This window comes from Coregonus clupeaformis, chromosome 11, assembly GCF_020615455.1.
Source record: "Coregonus clupeaformis isolate EN_2021a chromosome 11, ASM2061545v1, whole genome shotgun sequence".
NCBI lineage: Eukaryota > Metazoa > Chordata > Actinopteri > Salmoniformes > Salmonidae > Coregonus > Coregonus clupeaformis.
The window spans coordinates 32,174,155-32,190,027 of record NC_059202.1 but is presented as its reverse complement, the minus strand read 5'-3'; the positions used below and the strand labels follow the sequence as shown (position 1 = coordinate 32,190,027).

Below are 15,873 nucleotides of genomic sequence, written 5' to 3'. Positions count from 1 at the left end.
CACTCCATTCGATCACTCTGGCTCTGGCTCTTTGATCACGATCAACGCCTCACTGACAGAAATAGACAAATGTTGGTTTTATTTATATTTTTATTTTATTTTTAACTTTATTTTTTTTCCCGCAACTTTTTATTGACATAGAAATTAAGAGAAGGACATACAATTGAATCATCCCAGCGCTTTGACAGTTTATTTTGGTAACATTTTAGTCATTTAGCAGACGCTCTTATCCAGAGCGATTTACAGTAGTAAATGCATACATTTTCATACTGGTCCCCCGTTGGAATCGAACCCACATCCTGGCGTTGCAAGCGGCATATTTTCTCTTATGTAAAACATTCAAGCAACATACCAATGAGAAAATTCAATTGAAAAAGACAATCAAAGTAAAGATGATTTAGCCACAATATGGGCAGGTAACGATGCAAACAGCTTTTGAGAACATGTGTTACATTTCATTAGAACAGAGAAATTAAGGACCAATACGTCAAAATATTTCAGAAGAACCTCATAATTTTGACATAAAACCATGATTGCATAACATATTTAAACACTTTCCTACTGTTCCATTGTATTGTGTTATAGCTGTAGGCTTACTACTTAAAAGTGTAAACACCAGTCTAGTAATGAACATTTGTGGCTTAGCATAATAATCAGCTCAGTTGACAAGTGACTCAACTTTACTGTAGTGATGAGGACCAATTACAGTAACATTTTCCTGAGTGTTGTTATGAAAAATGTTCTTTACCGCCCTCATTCACCAGTATTGCTTCAGATAAGATGTCATAATTCGAAGATATTCTTGAGTACTGTGCCTTGAACATCATGTTGATATTATCACCAGTTGAAAAGATTGAATTCTATACTAAGCAGGTCAATATGCTTCTCTTAAAATGTATATTCTGTGCACTTTATTGCAGGCTAAGGGGAAAAGGCCACACAAAAATCAAGCACATCACAATGAAGATTGTTTTTCACAGCATACGCTGAACAGTAGCACATGAGATTTACATGGAGGGAATTCCCTGCTTGCCAACATCAGCTATATAGACATGGAATTACACAGACACACACAACTTTGGAAACATGGGCAAATACACTATTTCATAGACATAGAACTGCTTTATTGTGTATTCATTCTGATCATAAGAGTCCAAACACACACACACACACAAACACACACACACACACATCTATTTACCCTCATGTATAAATAGATTAATATACACAGCTATACGGTGCATTCGGAAAGTATTCAGACCCCTTGACTTTTTCCACATTTTGTTACGTTACAGCCTTATTCTAAAATGGATTAAATGAATGATTTTCCTCATCAATCTACACACAATACCCCATAATGACAAAGCAAAAACAGGTTTTTAGAAATTTTAGCAAATGTAATAAAATAAAAAAATAGCTTATTTACATAAGTATTCAGACCCTTTGCTATGAGACTCAAAATTGAGCTCAGGTGCATACTGTTTTCATTGATCATCCTTGAGATGTTTCTACAACTTGATTGGAGTCCACCTGTGGTAAATTCAAATGATTGGACATGATTTGGAAAGGCACCCACCTGTCTATATAAGATCCCGCAGTTGACAGTGCATGTCAGAGCAAAAACCAAGCCATGAGGTCGAAGGAATTGTCCGTAGAGCTCCGAGACAGGATTGTGTCGAGGCACAGATCTGGGGAAGGGTAGCAAAACATTTCTGCAGCATTGAAGGTCCCCAAGCATCACATCTGGAGGAAACCTGGCACCATCCCTACGGTGAAGCATGGTGGTGGCAGCATCATGCTGTGGGGATGTTTTTCAGCGGCAGGGACTGGGAGACTAGTCAGGTTGAGGGAAAGATGAACGGAGCAAAGTACAGAGAGCCCTTGATGAAAACCTGCTCCAGAGCGCTCAGGCCCTCAAACTGGGCCGAAGGTTCACCTTCCAACAGGACAACAATCCTAAGCACACAGCCAAGACAACGCAGGAGTGGCTTCGGGACAAGTCTCTGAATGTCCTTGAGTGGCCCAGCCAGAGCCCGGACTTGAACCCGATCTAACATCTCTGAAGAGACCTGAAAATAGCTGTGCAGCAACGATGCTCATCCAACCTGACAAGAGCTTGAAAGGATCTGTAGAGAAGAATGGGAGAAACTCCACAAATACAGGTGTGCCAAGCTTGTAGCGTCATACCCAAGAAGACTTGAGGCTGTAATCGCTGACAAAGGTGCTTCAACAAAGTACTGAGCAGTGGCGGCTCCTGAAAAAATTCTCAGGGGGGGCAATTTTTCTGATGATTTAGGTGACCTACACACATTTTAAAAAAGATATGTCCAGCAACAACATGAAGACAGGGGCAGCATATAAGTCAATACCAGAAGCATTTATTGACTGATCTCAAAAGTGTTGGCTTACCAGGGTTGGTGGAGCCCTCAGTTTCATCTTTGCCTCGCAAAGCTAACTCAAACACTCCGCAAAACTTCACACACTGGATTAGCCGGCTGAGGATGTGGCGGTTCTTGCTAATGTCGTAGTAAATATATTTGTTATAGTGAATATGGAATATGATATGTTGAGTAAAATGTTGTGCTAAGATCTATTTAGGTCAGGAGCTGGTTATAAGTTCTGTTCCTATCCAATAACAATGGACAAAAGGGTCCTATCTTGTCAGCCTTGTCAGTTTCAGTTCTCCAGTAAACTTGTGATTATCAACACTAACCTCATCGTTGTGGCGGCGGACAGCTAGCCTGTATCCCTCATCCAGTTGAGTGGGAATGTTCACTCTCCCCAAAGCAGACAATCTCAAACAGCTATCCATGTGGGTCTTTGACAGCTCATGTTTCTTAATCTTTCCTGAAAGATGGTGCATGTCCGTTACACACCAGTCGCTGTCCAAGCGGTGCTGTCTGCCGTGCCGCCTTCAGGGTGAAAGAGTAAGCAGGGGGGTAGCAGAAGACTGCATTAGCTACATCGCAGCCTGCTAGCCAGGTTTTTCGTTCGTACCAATTTTTGGAAAATCCTCGGGTGTAGGACTTCCCCCCTTTAGTAGAAACCTGTTGAATTATTAAATTTGGTCTGGGAGGTCCTAATTGTTTCGTTGCCAATTTATCTTCATTTGTTCGCCGACAAAAGGAACTTCTTTCAAAGACACAATCGAGTTGCACTGAAGCCTAGCCATTTTGACAGTAATAGTGAATTGATTGACGCTGCTACCCGCTCTTTTCTTAGTTACGTTCATGGTTACGTTACGTATGACGAAAGCGCGTAAGTGCAAGCCCTCAGAAACCCATAGAGATTGTATTGAAAGCTCTGATATTTGAAAAAAATAGATTTTACATGGGAGTCTATGACAGACTTCTGGGCGATTTTCAACCTGACTGAAATCGCCCCAAAAGGGGGGGGGGGCCATTTGAAGCACGACTTTAGCCTGATTGGACATTTAGTGGCACTGTGGCAGATCAGACGTCTAGATTACAACACTGATAACTACTGTTGCCGTGATATAATTGATTAGAAAAAAAATCCCTTCCTTTTCCCGTTTGGCAGTGCGTCGCCCATATCGCCCTATTGAACACACCGCCCCTGGTACTGAGTAAAGGGTCTGAATAATTATGTACAGTGGGGAAAAAAAGTATTGTCAGACACCATTTGTGCAAGTTCTCCCACTTAAAAAGATGAGAGAGGCCTGTAATTTTCATCATAGGTACACGTCAACTATGACAGACAAAATGAGGAAAAAAAATCCAGAAAATCACATTGTAGGATTTTTAATGAATTTATTTGCAAATTATGGTGGAAAATAAGTATTTGGTCAATAACAAAAGTTTCTCAATACTTTGTTATATACCCTTTGTTGGCAATGACACAGGTCAAACATTTTCTGTAAGTCTTCACAAGGTTTTCACACACTGTTGCTGGTATTTTGGCCCATTCCTCCATGCAAATCTCCTCTAGAGCAGTGATGTTTTGGGGCTGTCGCTGGGCAACACGGACTTTGAACTCCCTCCAAAGATTTTCTATGGGGTTGAGATCTGGAGACTGGCTAGGCCACTCCAGGACCTTGAAATGCTTCTTACGAAGCCACTCCTTCGTTGCCCGGGCGGTGTGTTTGGGATCATTGTCATGCTGAAAGACCCAGCCACGTTTCATCTTCAATGCCCTTGCTGATGGAAGGAGGTTTTCACTCAAAATCTCACGATACATGGCCCCATTCATTATTTCCTTTACACGGATCATTCGTCCTGGTCCCTTTGCAGAAAAACAGCCCCAAAGCATGATGTTTCCACCCCCATGCTTCACAGTAGGTATGGTGTTCTTTGGATGCAACTCAGCATTCTTTGTCCTCCAAACACGACGAGTTGAGTTTTTACCAAAAAGTTATATTTTGGTTTCATCTGACCAGATGACATTCTCCCAATCCTCTTCTGGATCATCCAAATGCACTCTAGCAAACTTCAGACGGGCCTGGACATGTACTGGCTTAAGCAGGGGGACATGTCTGGCACTGCAGGATTTGAGTCCCTGGCGGCGTAGTGTGTTACTGATGGTAGGCTTTGTTACTTTGGTCCCAGCTCTCTGCAGGTCATTCACTAGGTCCCCCCGTGTGGTTCTGGGATTTTTGCTCACCGTTCTTGTGATCATTTTGACGCCACGGGGTGAGATCTTGCGTGGAGCCCCAGATCGAGGGAGATTATCAGTGGTTTTGTATGTCTTCCATTTCCTAATAATTGCTCCCACAGTTGATTTCTTCAAACCAAGCTGCTTACCTATTGCAGATTCAGTCTTCCCAGCCTGGTGCAGGTCTACAATTTTGTTTCTGGTGTCCTTTGACAGCTCTTTGGTCTTGGCCATAGTGGAGTTTGGAGTGTGACTGTTTGAGGTTGTGGACAGGTGTCTTTTATACTGATAACAAGTTCAAACAGGTGCCATTAATACAGGTAACGAGTGGAGGACAGAGGAGCCTCTTAAAGAAGAAGTTACAGGTCTGTGAGAGCCAGAAATCTTGCTTGTTTGTAGGTGACCAAATACTTATTTTCCACCATAATTTGCCAATAAATTCATTAAAAATCCTACAATGTGATTTTCTGGAGAAAAAAAATCTCAATTTGTCTGTCATAGTTGACGTGTACCTATGATGAAAATTACAGGCCTCTCTCATCTTTTTAAGTGGGAGAACTTGCACAATTGGTGGCTGACTAAATACTTTTTTCCCCCACTGTAAATGTCATATAAGTATTTTCTTTTATACATTTGCAAAAATGTCTAAAAACCAGTTTTTGCTTTGTCATTATGGGGTATTGTGTGTAGATTGATGAGGGAAAAAAACAATTTAATCAATTTTAGAATAAGGTTGTAACGCAACAAAATGTGGAAAAAGTCAAGGGGTCTGAATACTTTCCAAATGCACTGTACATATTTCTGATATGCATATTCATTTTTAAATCATGCGGTCTCTGTAAAGGACTCTCCCTAAGTGAGGGCACACAGCAATTTGAAAACACATACACAAATACAGCTAAACTGTCGGGAAGAACCCTTACTGATTTGCATGTACAGTAAAACTCTTCAGTTACGGATATCATACAAAGAGACAGCAGAGATTTATACACCATAAATAGAGCTGCATTTTGTCAACTCATTGAAGAATATGGTACAGTAAATCATGTGTAGCTCTTAATCTTTTCTTGCCGGCAGCAAAAAATTAAATCAACAAAAAATAATATTCTCCAATTCAAATTGAAAATATATTTATATATTTTTATATTTGTATTTATAATTCTATATACACATTCTCAGGAGCACAACTACGGTATTGAACAAATGACTTGAAAGTAATAAATACAACAGCACTACAATGAAAAATCTAATCAAAATAATACGTTTTAATTTCTATATAAGGCAATTAAAAGTAACTTTAAGACTACTGCACTGTAGAAAATATTGCTGCTATGGTCTCTTGATGACATTAACAACAGCAACTGATTACAACTGGCCAATGCACATCATGATAGAATGATCAGTATTTTACAAGTTCTGACACTCACGCACGCACGCAGACATACAAACACACCAACTTTAACTTAAAAACAGCCAAGTGTGAAACAGAAAAAGAGCAATAAAACAGTTGAAAACGTAACTTAAATCTTAAAACATGTCATCCACATAAAGACAAAAAAACATTAATCCTATGCCAGATGATTGTGATGAAGACGTCACTTTCACGTCTTAATGATTGTTAATACATAAAGTGCTGTCAAAGCAGCCTGAATTCCCTTTCTGATTAACGTTTACTAAATAACAGAAGTATGAATTCATTCTGGCGATGATATGATATTGTGAGTTATTTGGCCTAAGTAATCCAATCCATTAGCCTAAGGTCACTAGCCTTGCTGACCCAACTCAAGTAACTCATCGTGAGGGAGAGCTGTGACACACTGGTCTGTACAGGAGGCCATTGTAAATGCAGTATTTGTGCAGAAATGTGCTCCTTAATGTGCTGAGCTTTGATTGGTTCTCTTTTTTCCTGGGGGGAGTTGAGACCTCACCTTGTTTGGATTTCAAAATCCAACAGTTGTATTGGAGAGCTGTGTATGGCTGTCCATGTGGGTGTTGGAGTGAGAAAAACACAGAAGAGAACCAATCAGTAAAAAAGCACATCCCCTTCATTATCGACGCATCGTGCACAAAATAGCCTTTCCAAACTCTGAAGTCAGGATGACTTTGAGTTAGGTATTAGCCAGACTAGTAGGCTATGTCCAGCAGAGCTAAAATTCAGTGCCAAAGTTTGACTGCTGAACTGTTGGTATTTCATTTCATATTAAGAGAACTCAATGACTCATTATGCTTGGAAAATGATTTGTTTACATTTATCCAGAAGCTGGGTGGTCCTGGAAGACATTGTAATGATGTAGGATTTTGAAATGATAGACAATGTCTCAACATTAGTTAGTGTTGCAATGATCTGGTTTTGAGGCTTGGAGCCTCATGAGAGGTGCATTCAGCAGGAGTGTATGGGAAGTGTAGCAATACTGTGATAGAAATGTCAAAATAAATACTTGACAACGAAAAAACAAACCTGTAAAACAATACAGTAGGCTTATAAAATGCCCAAAATCATATTTTGTGAAACACAGTCTAACAAAAAAAATTCTGTTTATGGAAATAAAAAAATGGCAGAAGAAAGTCCAGAAAAATAAAAAAAAATAGAAACAAAACTAAACTAAAAACAAAGAAAAAGAAAACAATATAAATTAACATGATATCAATTCAATACATATGACCATTTGACTGTAACGACCGTTGGGAATGTGTGGCGAGTAGCAGAGACGACTCAACGCCCCTGTTCTTATGGGGCATGCTAGACGTAGCCTAGCCATTTGAGTTGTTCTTCTGGTATGGTCATTTTTTGTTGAGGTGGGGTGAAAGGAGAGGAATGGATCATATCATCAACACAATGATCACAGGACGTCGAGGGGGGTTTCCTCCCAGTATTTAGTCTGTTCTGTTTTTGTATCCATGGTTTAAAATACAGGTCTGGACTGGAATCCTTTTGCTGCCTGCCACTCAAAGGCCTGGGGATCAATCTGATGGCTCCTCTCTCCACGGAATCATTCTCCTCTCAGCTCTACAGAGAAGTGTTTACTGTTGGTGGAAGAAAAGGGAGAGGAGAGGAAAGAAAGAAAGAAAGAAAGAAAGAAAGAAAGAAAGAAAGAAAGAAAGAAAGAAAGAAAGAAAGAAAGAAAGAAAGAAAGAAAGAAAGAAAGAAAGAAAGAAAGAAAGAAAGAAAGAAAGAAAGAAAGAAAGAAAGAAAGAAAGAAAGAAAGAAAGAAAGAAAGAAAGAAAGAAAGAAAGAAAGAAAGAAGAAAAATGATCAATTAGAAATAGGAGAGGGAATAGAAGTTGTAAATATTCGGCACATATTCCTGTCAAGTGTCAAATAAAATCGATTCATTCCCCCCTTATCAAAGTACATTTATTTATCATAAGTATATCAATAATTCATAAGGAAGGCAGGGAGGACATAAACACAGAAAATAGAGGGTAGAAAGAGAGAACAGAGGTATTTTTCCTCATGAAGATCCACTCAACAAAACATTTTCATGACTGTTTTTACATTTTTTATTAATCTATGTAGAGACAAACCCCAAGAGACAGTCTCTTTCCACTAGGCACTGTAATGCTATGTCCCACAGGCTCTGCTTCCACTTATCCTGCTGGCAGCTCCTGTCTCATGGAGAGGTGGAAGTGACAGTTGTATGTATATGTGTGTGTGTGTGTGTGTCTTCTCTATGGGGAATAATGGGACAGGGGTGGAAGTGACAACTCCATTCACACCTACTTCCTCCTTGCCGTAGACCAGTGCAATGGACTTTGACCGAGTGTAACAGTGTTGCTTCCGTCCCTCTACTCGCCCCTACCTGGGCTTGAACCAGGGACCCTCTGCACACATCGACAACAGTCACCCTTGAAGCACCGTTACCCGTCTCTCCACAAAAGCCGCGGCGGCCCTTGCAGAGCAAGGGAAACAACTACTTCAAGGTCTCAGAGCCAGTGACGTCACCGATTGAAACGCTACTAGTGCGCACCGCTAACTAGCTAGCCATTTCACACCGGTTACACTCACCCCCCGTTTGACCTACGCCTTTTCCGCAGCAACCAGTGATCCGGGTCAACAGCATCAATGTAACAGTGTTGCTTCCGTCCCTCTCCTCGCCCCTACCTGGGCTTGAACCAGGGACCCTCTGCACACATCAACAACAGTCACCCTCGAAGCACCGTTACCCGTCGCTCCACAAAAGCTGCGGCCCTTGCAGAGCAAGGGAAACAACTACTTCAAGGTCTCAGAGCCAGTGATGTCACCGATTGAAACGCTACTAGTGCGCACCGCTAACTAGCTAGCCATTTCACACCGGTTACACGAGGGTAAGCCAGCCTGCTACAGCTCTGAGCTTCTACTACACCTTAGGTTTGTTAAAATACCCTGGATTAAATTACAGTGCCCTCTGTAATTATTGGGACAAATGTTGTTGTTTTGATTCTGTACTCCAGCACTTTCGATTTGAAATGATACAATTATTATATATTTTCATCCACATCAGGTGAACCGTTTAGAAATTACAGCACTTTCTGTACATAGTTCCCCCAAAAGTATTGTGACAAATTCACTTATACAGTGCCTTCAGAAAGTATTCATACCCCTTGACTTTTCCACATTTTGTTGTGTTACAGCCTGAATTCAAAATGGTTTAAATAAATAAAACATCTCAATAATCTACACACAATACCACATAATGACAAAGTGAAAACATGTTTTCTGACATTTTTGCAAATGTATTGAAGATGAAATACAGAAATATCTAATTTATATATGTATTCACACCCCTCAGTCAATACTTTGTAGAAGCACCTTTGGCAGCGATACAGCTGTGAGTCTTTCTGGGTAAGTCTGTAAGAGCTTTCCAAACCTGGATTGTGCAACACTTTACCATTATTCTTATCAAAATTATTCAAGCTCTTTCAAATTGGTCGTTCATCATTGCTAGACAGCCATTTAAGTCTTATCACAGATTTTTAAGCAGATTTAAGTCAAAACGGTAACTCAGCCACTCAAGAACAGTCACTGTTTTCTTGGTAAGCAAATCCAGTGTAGATTTGGCCTTGTGTTTGAGGTTATTGTCCTGATGAAAGGTGAATTCATCTCCCAGTGTCTGGTGGAAAGCAGACTGAACCAGGTTTTCCTCTAGGATTTTGCCTGTGCTTAGCTCCATTCCGTTTCTTTTGTATCCTGAAAAACTCCACAGTCCTTAACGATTACAAGCATACCCATAATCCTTAACGATTACAAGCATACCCATAACATGATGCAGCCACCACTATGCTTGAAAATATGGAGAGTGGTACTCAGTAATGTGTTGTATTGGATTTGCCCCAAACATAACACTTTGTATTTACGACAAAAAGTCAATTGCTTTGCCAAATTTTTTGCAGTATTACTTTACTGTCTTGTTGCAAACAGGATGCATGTTTTGGAATGTTTGTATTCTGTACAGGCTTCCTTCTTTTCACTATGTCAATTAGGTTAGTATTGTGGAGTAACTGCAATGTTGTTGATCCATCCTCAGTTTTCTCCTATCACAGCCATTAAACTCTTTAACTGTTTTAAAGTCATCATTGGCATCATGGTGAAATCCCTGGGTGGTTTCCTTCCTCTCCGGCAACTGTTAGGAAGGACGCCTGTATCTTTGTAGTGACTGGGTGCATTGATACACCATCCAAAGTCTAATTAATAACTTCACCATGCTCAAAAGGGATATTCACTGGCTTCCATCTACCAACACGTACCCTTCTTTGCGAGGCATTGGAAAACCTCCCAGGTCTTTGTAGTTCAATCTGTGTTTGAAATTAACTGTTCGACTCAGGGATCTTACAGATAATTGTACAGTGCATTCGGAAAGTATTCAGACCCCTTCTTCCACATTTTGTTACGTTACAGCCTTATTCTAAAATGGATTAAATGAATAAAAATCCTCATCAATCTACACACAATACCCCATAATGACAAAGCGAAAACAGGTTTTTAGACATTTTTGCAAATGTATTAAACATAAAAAACAGAAATACCTTATTTACATAAGTATTCAGACCCTTTGCTATGAGACTCGAAATTGAGCTCAGGTACATCCTGTTTCCATTGATCATCCTTGAGATGTTCCTACAACTTGATTGGAGTCAACCTGTGGTAAATTCAATTGATTGGACATGACTTGGAACAGCACACACCTGTCTATATAAGGCAAAAAACAAGCCATGAGGTCGAAGGAATTGTCCGTAGAGCTCCGAGACAGGATTGTGTCGAGGCACAGATCTGGGGAAGGGTACCAAAACATTTCTGCAGCATTGAAGGTCCAAGAACACAGTGGCCTCCATCATTCTTAAATGGAAGAAGTTTGGAACCACCAAGACTCTTCCTAGAGCTGGCCGCCCGGCCAAACTGAGCAATCGTGGGAGAAGGCCAAGAACCCAATGGTCACTCTGACAGTGCTCCAGAGTTCCTCTGTGGAGATGGGAGACATTTCCAAAAGGACAACCATCTCTGCAGCACTCCACCAATCAGACCTTCACGGTAGAGTGGCCAGACGGAAACCACTCCTCAGTAAAAGGCACATGACAGCCCGCTTGGAGTTTGCATAAAAGGCACCTAAAGGACTCTCAGACCATGAGAAACAAGATTATCTGGTCTGATGAAACCAAGATTGAACTCTTTGGCTTGAATGCCAAGCGTCACATCTGGAGGAAACCTGACACCATCCCTACCGTGAAGCATGGTGGTGGCAGCATCATGCTGTGGGGATGTTTTTCAGCGGCAGGGACTGGGAGACTAATCAGGATCGAGGGAAAGATGAATGGAGCAAAGTACAGAGAGATCCTTGATGAAAACCTGCTCCAGAGCGCTCAGGACCTCAGACTGGGGCGAAGGTTCACCTTCCAACAGATCAACGAACCTAAGCACACAGCCAAGACAACACAGGAGTGGCTTCGTGACAAGTCTCTGAATGTCCTAGAGTGGCCCTGCCAGACCCTGGACTTGAACCCATGCCAAATCTATTCAGTCTCCTGAGGGGGAATAGGCGTTGTCGTGCCCTCTTCACGACTGTCTTATTGATGTATTTGGACCATGAGAGTCTGTTGGTGATGTGGACACCAAGGAACTTGAAGCTCTCAACCTGCTCCAATACAGCTCCGTCTATGAGAATGGGGGCGTGCTTGGTCCTCCTTTTCCTGTAGTCCACGATCATCTCCTTTGTCTTGATCACGTTGAGGGAGAGGTTGTTGTCCTGGCACCACACTGCCGGGTCTCTGACCTCCTCCCTATAGGCTGTCTCATCATTGTCGGTGATCAGGCCTACCACCGTTGTGTCGTCGGCAAACTTAATGATGGTGTTGGAGTCGTGCTTGGCCACGCAGTCATGGGTGAACAAGGAGTACAGGAGGGGACTAAGCACACACCCCTGAGGGGCCCCCATGTTGAGGATCAGCGTGGCAGATGTGTTGTTGCCTACCCTTACTACCTGGGGGATGACCCGTCAGGAAGTCCAGGATCCAGTTGCAGAGGGAGGTGTTTAGTCCCAGGGTCTTTAGCTTAGTGATGAGCTTGGAGGGCACTACGGTGTTGAACGCTTAGCTGTAGTCAATGAATAACATTCTCACGTAGGTGTTCTTTTAGTCCAGGTGGGAAAGGGAAGGGTTGAGTGCAATAGAGATTGCGTCATCTGTGGATCTGTTGGGGCGGTATGCAAATTGGAGTTGGTCTAGGATTTATGGGATAATGGTGTTGATGTGAGCCATGACCAGCCTTTCAAAGCACTTCATGGCTACAGACGTCAGTGCTACGGGTTGGTAGTAATTTAGGCAGGTTACCTTGGTGTTCTTGGGCACAGGGACTATGGTGGTCTGCTTGAAACATGTAGGTATTACAGACTCGGCCAGGGACAGGTTGAAAATGTCAGTGAAGACACTTGCCAGTTGGTCAGCGCATGCTCGGAGTACACGTCCTGGTAATCTGTCTGGCCCTGTGGCCTTGTGAATGTTGACCTGTTTAAAGGTGTTACTCACATCAGCTACGGTGAGCGTGATCATCCAGTTGTCCGGAACAGCTGGTGCTCTCATGCATGCTTCAGTGTTGCTTGCCTCGAAGCGCGCATAGTCATTTAGCTCGTCTGGTAGGCTTGTGTCACTGGGCAGCTCGCGGCTGGGCTTCCCTTTGTAGTCTGTAATAATTTGCAAGCCCTGCCACATCCGACGAATGTTAGAGCCGGTGTAGTAGGATTCAATCTTAGTCCTGTATTTACGCTTTCCCTGTTTGATGCTTCATAATAATATAATAATAATAATATGCCATTTAGCAGACGCTTTTATCCAAAGCGACTTACAGTCATGCGTGCATACATTTTTTGTGTATGGGTGGTCCCGGGGATCGAACCCACTACCTTGGCGTTACAAGCGCCGTGCTCTACCAGCTGAGCTACAGAGGACCACCTGAGGGCATAGCGGGATTTCTTATGAGCGTCCGGGTTAGAGTCCCGCTCTTTGAAAGCGGCAGCTCTACCCTTTAGCTCAGTGTGGATGTTGCCTGTAATCCATGGCTTCTGGTTGGGGTATGTACGTGGGGACAACGTCATCGATGCACTTATTGATGAAGCCGGTGACTGATGTGGTATACTCCTCAATGCCATCGGATGAGTCCCGGAACATGTTCCAGTCTGTGCTAGCAAAACAGTCCTGTAGGTTAGCATCTGCGTCATCTGACCACTTCCATATTGAGTGAGTCAATGGTACTTCCTGCATTAGTTTTTGCTTGTAGGCAGGAATCAGGAGGATATAATTATGATCAGATTTGCCAAATGGAGGGCGAGGGAGAGCTTTGTACGCGTCTCTGTGTGTGAAGTAAAGGTGGTCTAGAGTTTTTTTCCCTCTGGTTGCACATGTAACATGCTGGTAGAAATTAGATAAAACAAAGGGGTATGAATATTTTATGAATGCACTGTATGTGTACTAAAGTAGTCAAAAGTGTAGTATTTGGTCCCATATTCCGAGCACGCAATAATTACATCAAGCTTGTGGCTCTACAAACTTGTTGGATGCATCTGCTGTTTGTTTTGGTTGTGTTTCAGATTAATTTTGCCCAATGGAAATGAGTGGTAAATAATGTTGTGTCGTTTTGGAGTCACTTTTACTGTAAATAATAATATAATATGTTTCTAAACACTTCTACATTAATGTGGGTGCTACCATGATTATGGATAGTCCTGAATGAATCGTGAATAATGATGAGTGAGAAAGTTAGACGCACAAATATCATACCCCCAAGACATGCTAACCCTCTCACCATTACAATATGGGGGGGTATGATATTTGTGCGTTATTGGCGTTCAAGCAGGCAGAAATCTGTCCGGTACGACGTAGCACTGTGATAAAGTCGCTCTCACTACACTGGAAGTTAATAGGAATACGACTTTTAGATCGCGAAAACGTCTATCATACATGTCATATTTCAATACTGGCCGATGTCATAACTCGGGAGGATGTCTTCTCTCGAATGAGCAATTGACCACATTTTTGCGATATTCCTACATCGATAAATGTGTAATGTAACGGAGGATCTAGCACATTTTCCCTATTTGTCTGCCTCTTTAGTCCAGGGTGCATTGCATGGTGCCATTGCCAGAGATATTATACAAAAGAGATAGAAATCCAATGAAAGAAAGAACGTGTAACGCCCCACCTAGAAGCCTGTCGACCAATCGCGTCACGTTGTCATGTTGCGTCACGCGATTGCTAAAATAATCGTCACGCAATCCCTTCTCAAAGCCAGTGTATCTGTCGAGAAACGTGCCTGTTTTCCTCATGAAAACACATTATTGCATTTCAGAGAGGAACTGTACAAATCAAATGTTATAGCTATTTATTTGCTATACTTATTTGCCATTCACTTGACCAACTGCTTTTTCTGTAAACAGTGCATTCGGAAAGTATTCAGACCCCTTGACTTTTTCCACATTTTGTTATGTTACAGCCTTATTCTAAAATAGATTAAATTGTTTTTTTCCCCCTCAACAATCTACACACAATACCCCATAATGAATAAGCAAAAACAGCTTTGTAAATGTATAAAATGCAAATGTATAAAAAGTAAAAAATTGAAATATTACATATACATAAGTATTCAGACCCTTTACTCAGTACTTTGTTGAAGCACCTTTGGCAGCGATTAAAGCCTTGAGTCTTCTTGGGTATGACGCTACAAGCTTGGCACACCTGTATTTGAGGAGTTTCTCCCATTCTTCTCTGCAGATCCTCTCAAGCTCTGTCAGGTTGGATGGGGAGCGTCGCTGCACAGCTATTTTCAGGTCTCTCCCGAGATGTTCAATCGGGTTCAAGTCCAGGTTCTGGCTGGGCAACTCAAGGACATTCAGAGACTTGTCCCAAAACTCACCAAATACAGGTGTGCCAAGCTTGTAGCGTCATACCCAAGAAGACTTGAGGCTTTAATCGTTTGTAAATTTAATATTTAAATTTATGGGGTATTGTGTGTAGATTGATGAGGATTTGTATTTATTTAATCCATTTTAAAATAAGGCTGTAACGTAACAAAATGTGGAAAAAGTCAAGGGGTCTGAATACTTTCCGAATGCACTGTATGTCAAAGCACAGGCTTATACTGTATGTTGATCAGTTGTTTCAGAAAAAATGACATTGGCAACTGTAGCTGTGTGGGTGTGGGATCTGATAATGGTGACGCATGAGCCATGAGGTGAAGGAGACATGTGCCGAGTTGCCAAACGACATGCAACCAGCCAGCCAGCCAGGCACACCAGCCAGGCATACAGACAGAGAGGATGAGGCCGAGGCACCAGAGTGAAGAAACTGAGACATGCAGTGAGAGTTGGGGGTTGCATGGTGAAGGGAGAGGGAACTAAATGGTCATAACTGGCACGGCCATATTCATTGGGCTCGACGGTCAGGCCGGCCCACACACACACACACACTGTACTGGATACTGGAGGTGTAATTCTCACTACTTACTGTCTCGCTCTCCTGCCCATCCGGCAAGGTATTAGACTCACTGCCATAGTGCAGAGGGGAGTACACCCAGGTCCTGTCCTCTGGGGGCTGTCGGTGCACAACCGACACAGCAGAGGGCGTCAGAGAAAGGGAGAGAGTGGGGGCCATTGGACACACACAGAGAAGCAGAGGCAGGCAAGAGAGATAGACAGGCCAGGAAAATAAAATAAAATTAGAAATGCCAAAGGAGGAAATGCCAGGACAGAAAGTGTGAGCTTGGAATATAGATTAGCCTAACTGCAGGGAAATCCTATTGGA

At 42.1% G+C, this 15,873-nt stretch overlaps 1 protein-coding gene across 5 annotated transcripts in view; it reads right to left on the bottom strand.

Moving 5' to 3' along the window:
• Window positions 1-5,739: 5,739 nt before the first annotated feature.
• The window catches only part of LOC121576787 (phosphatidylinositol 4-phosphate 5-kinase type-1 gamma), a 66,794-nt gene continuing 56,660 nt past the window's right edge, over window positions 5,740-15,873 (bottom strand). For 3 of the 5 annotated variants that reach the window (XM_041890252.1, XM_041890254.1, XM_041890253.1), the window contains 2 exons: window positions 15,577-15,663; window positions 5,740-7,635 (listed from right to left, as the gene is read on the bottom strand). In XM_041890252.1, the coding sequence (XP_041746186.1) occupies window positions 7,602-7,635; window positions 15,577-15,663 (121 nt within the window). In that variant the 3' untranslated portion in view covers window positions 5,740-7,601. The remainder of the gene's footprint in view (window positions 7,636-15,576; window positions 15,664-15,873) is intronic. The other 2 variants (XM_041890255.1, XM_041890257.1) reach the window with 1 other exon arrangement.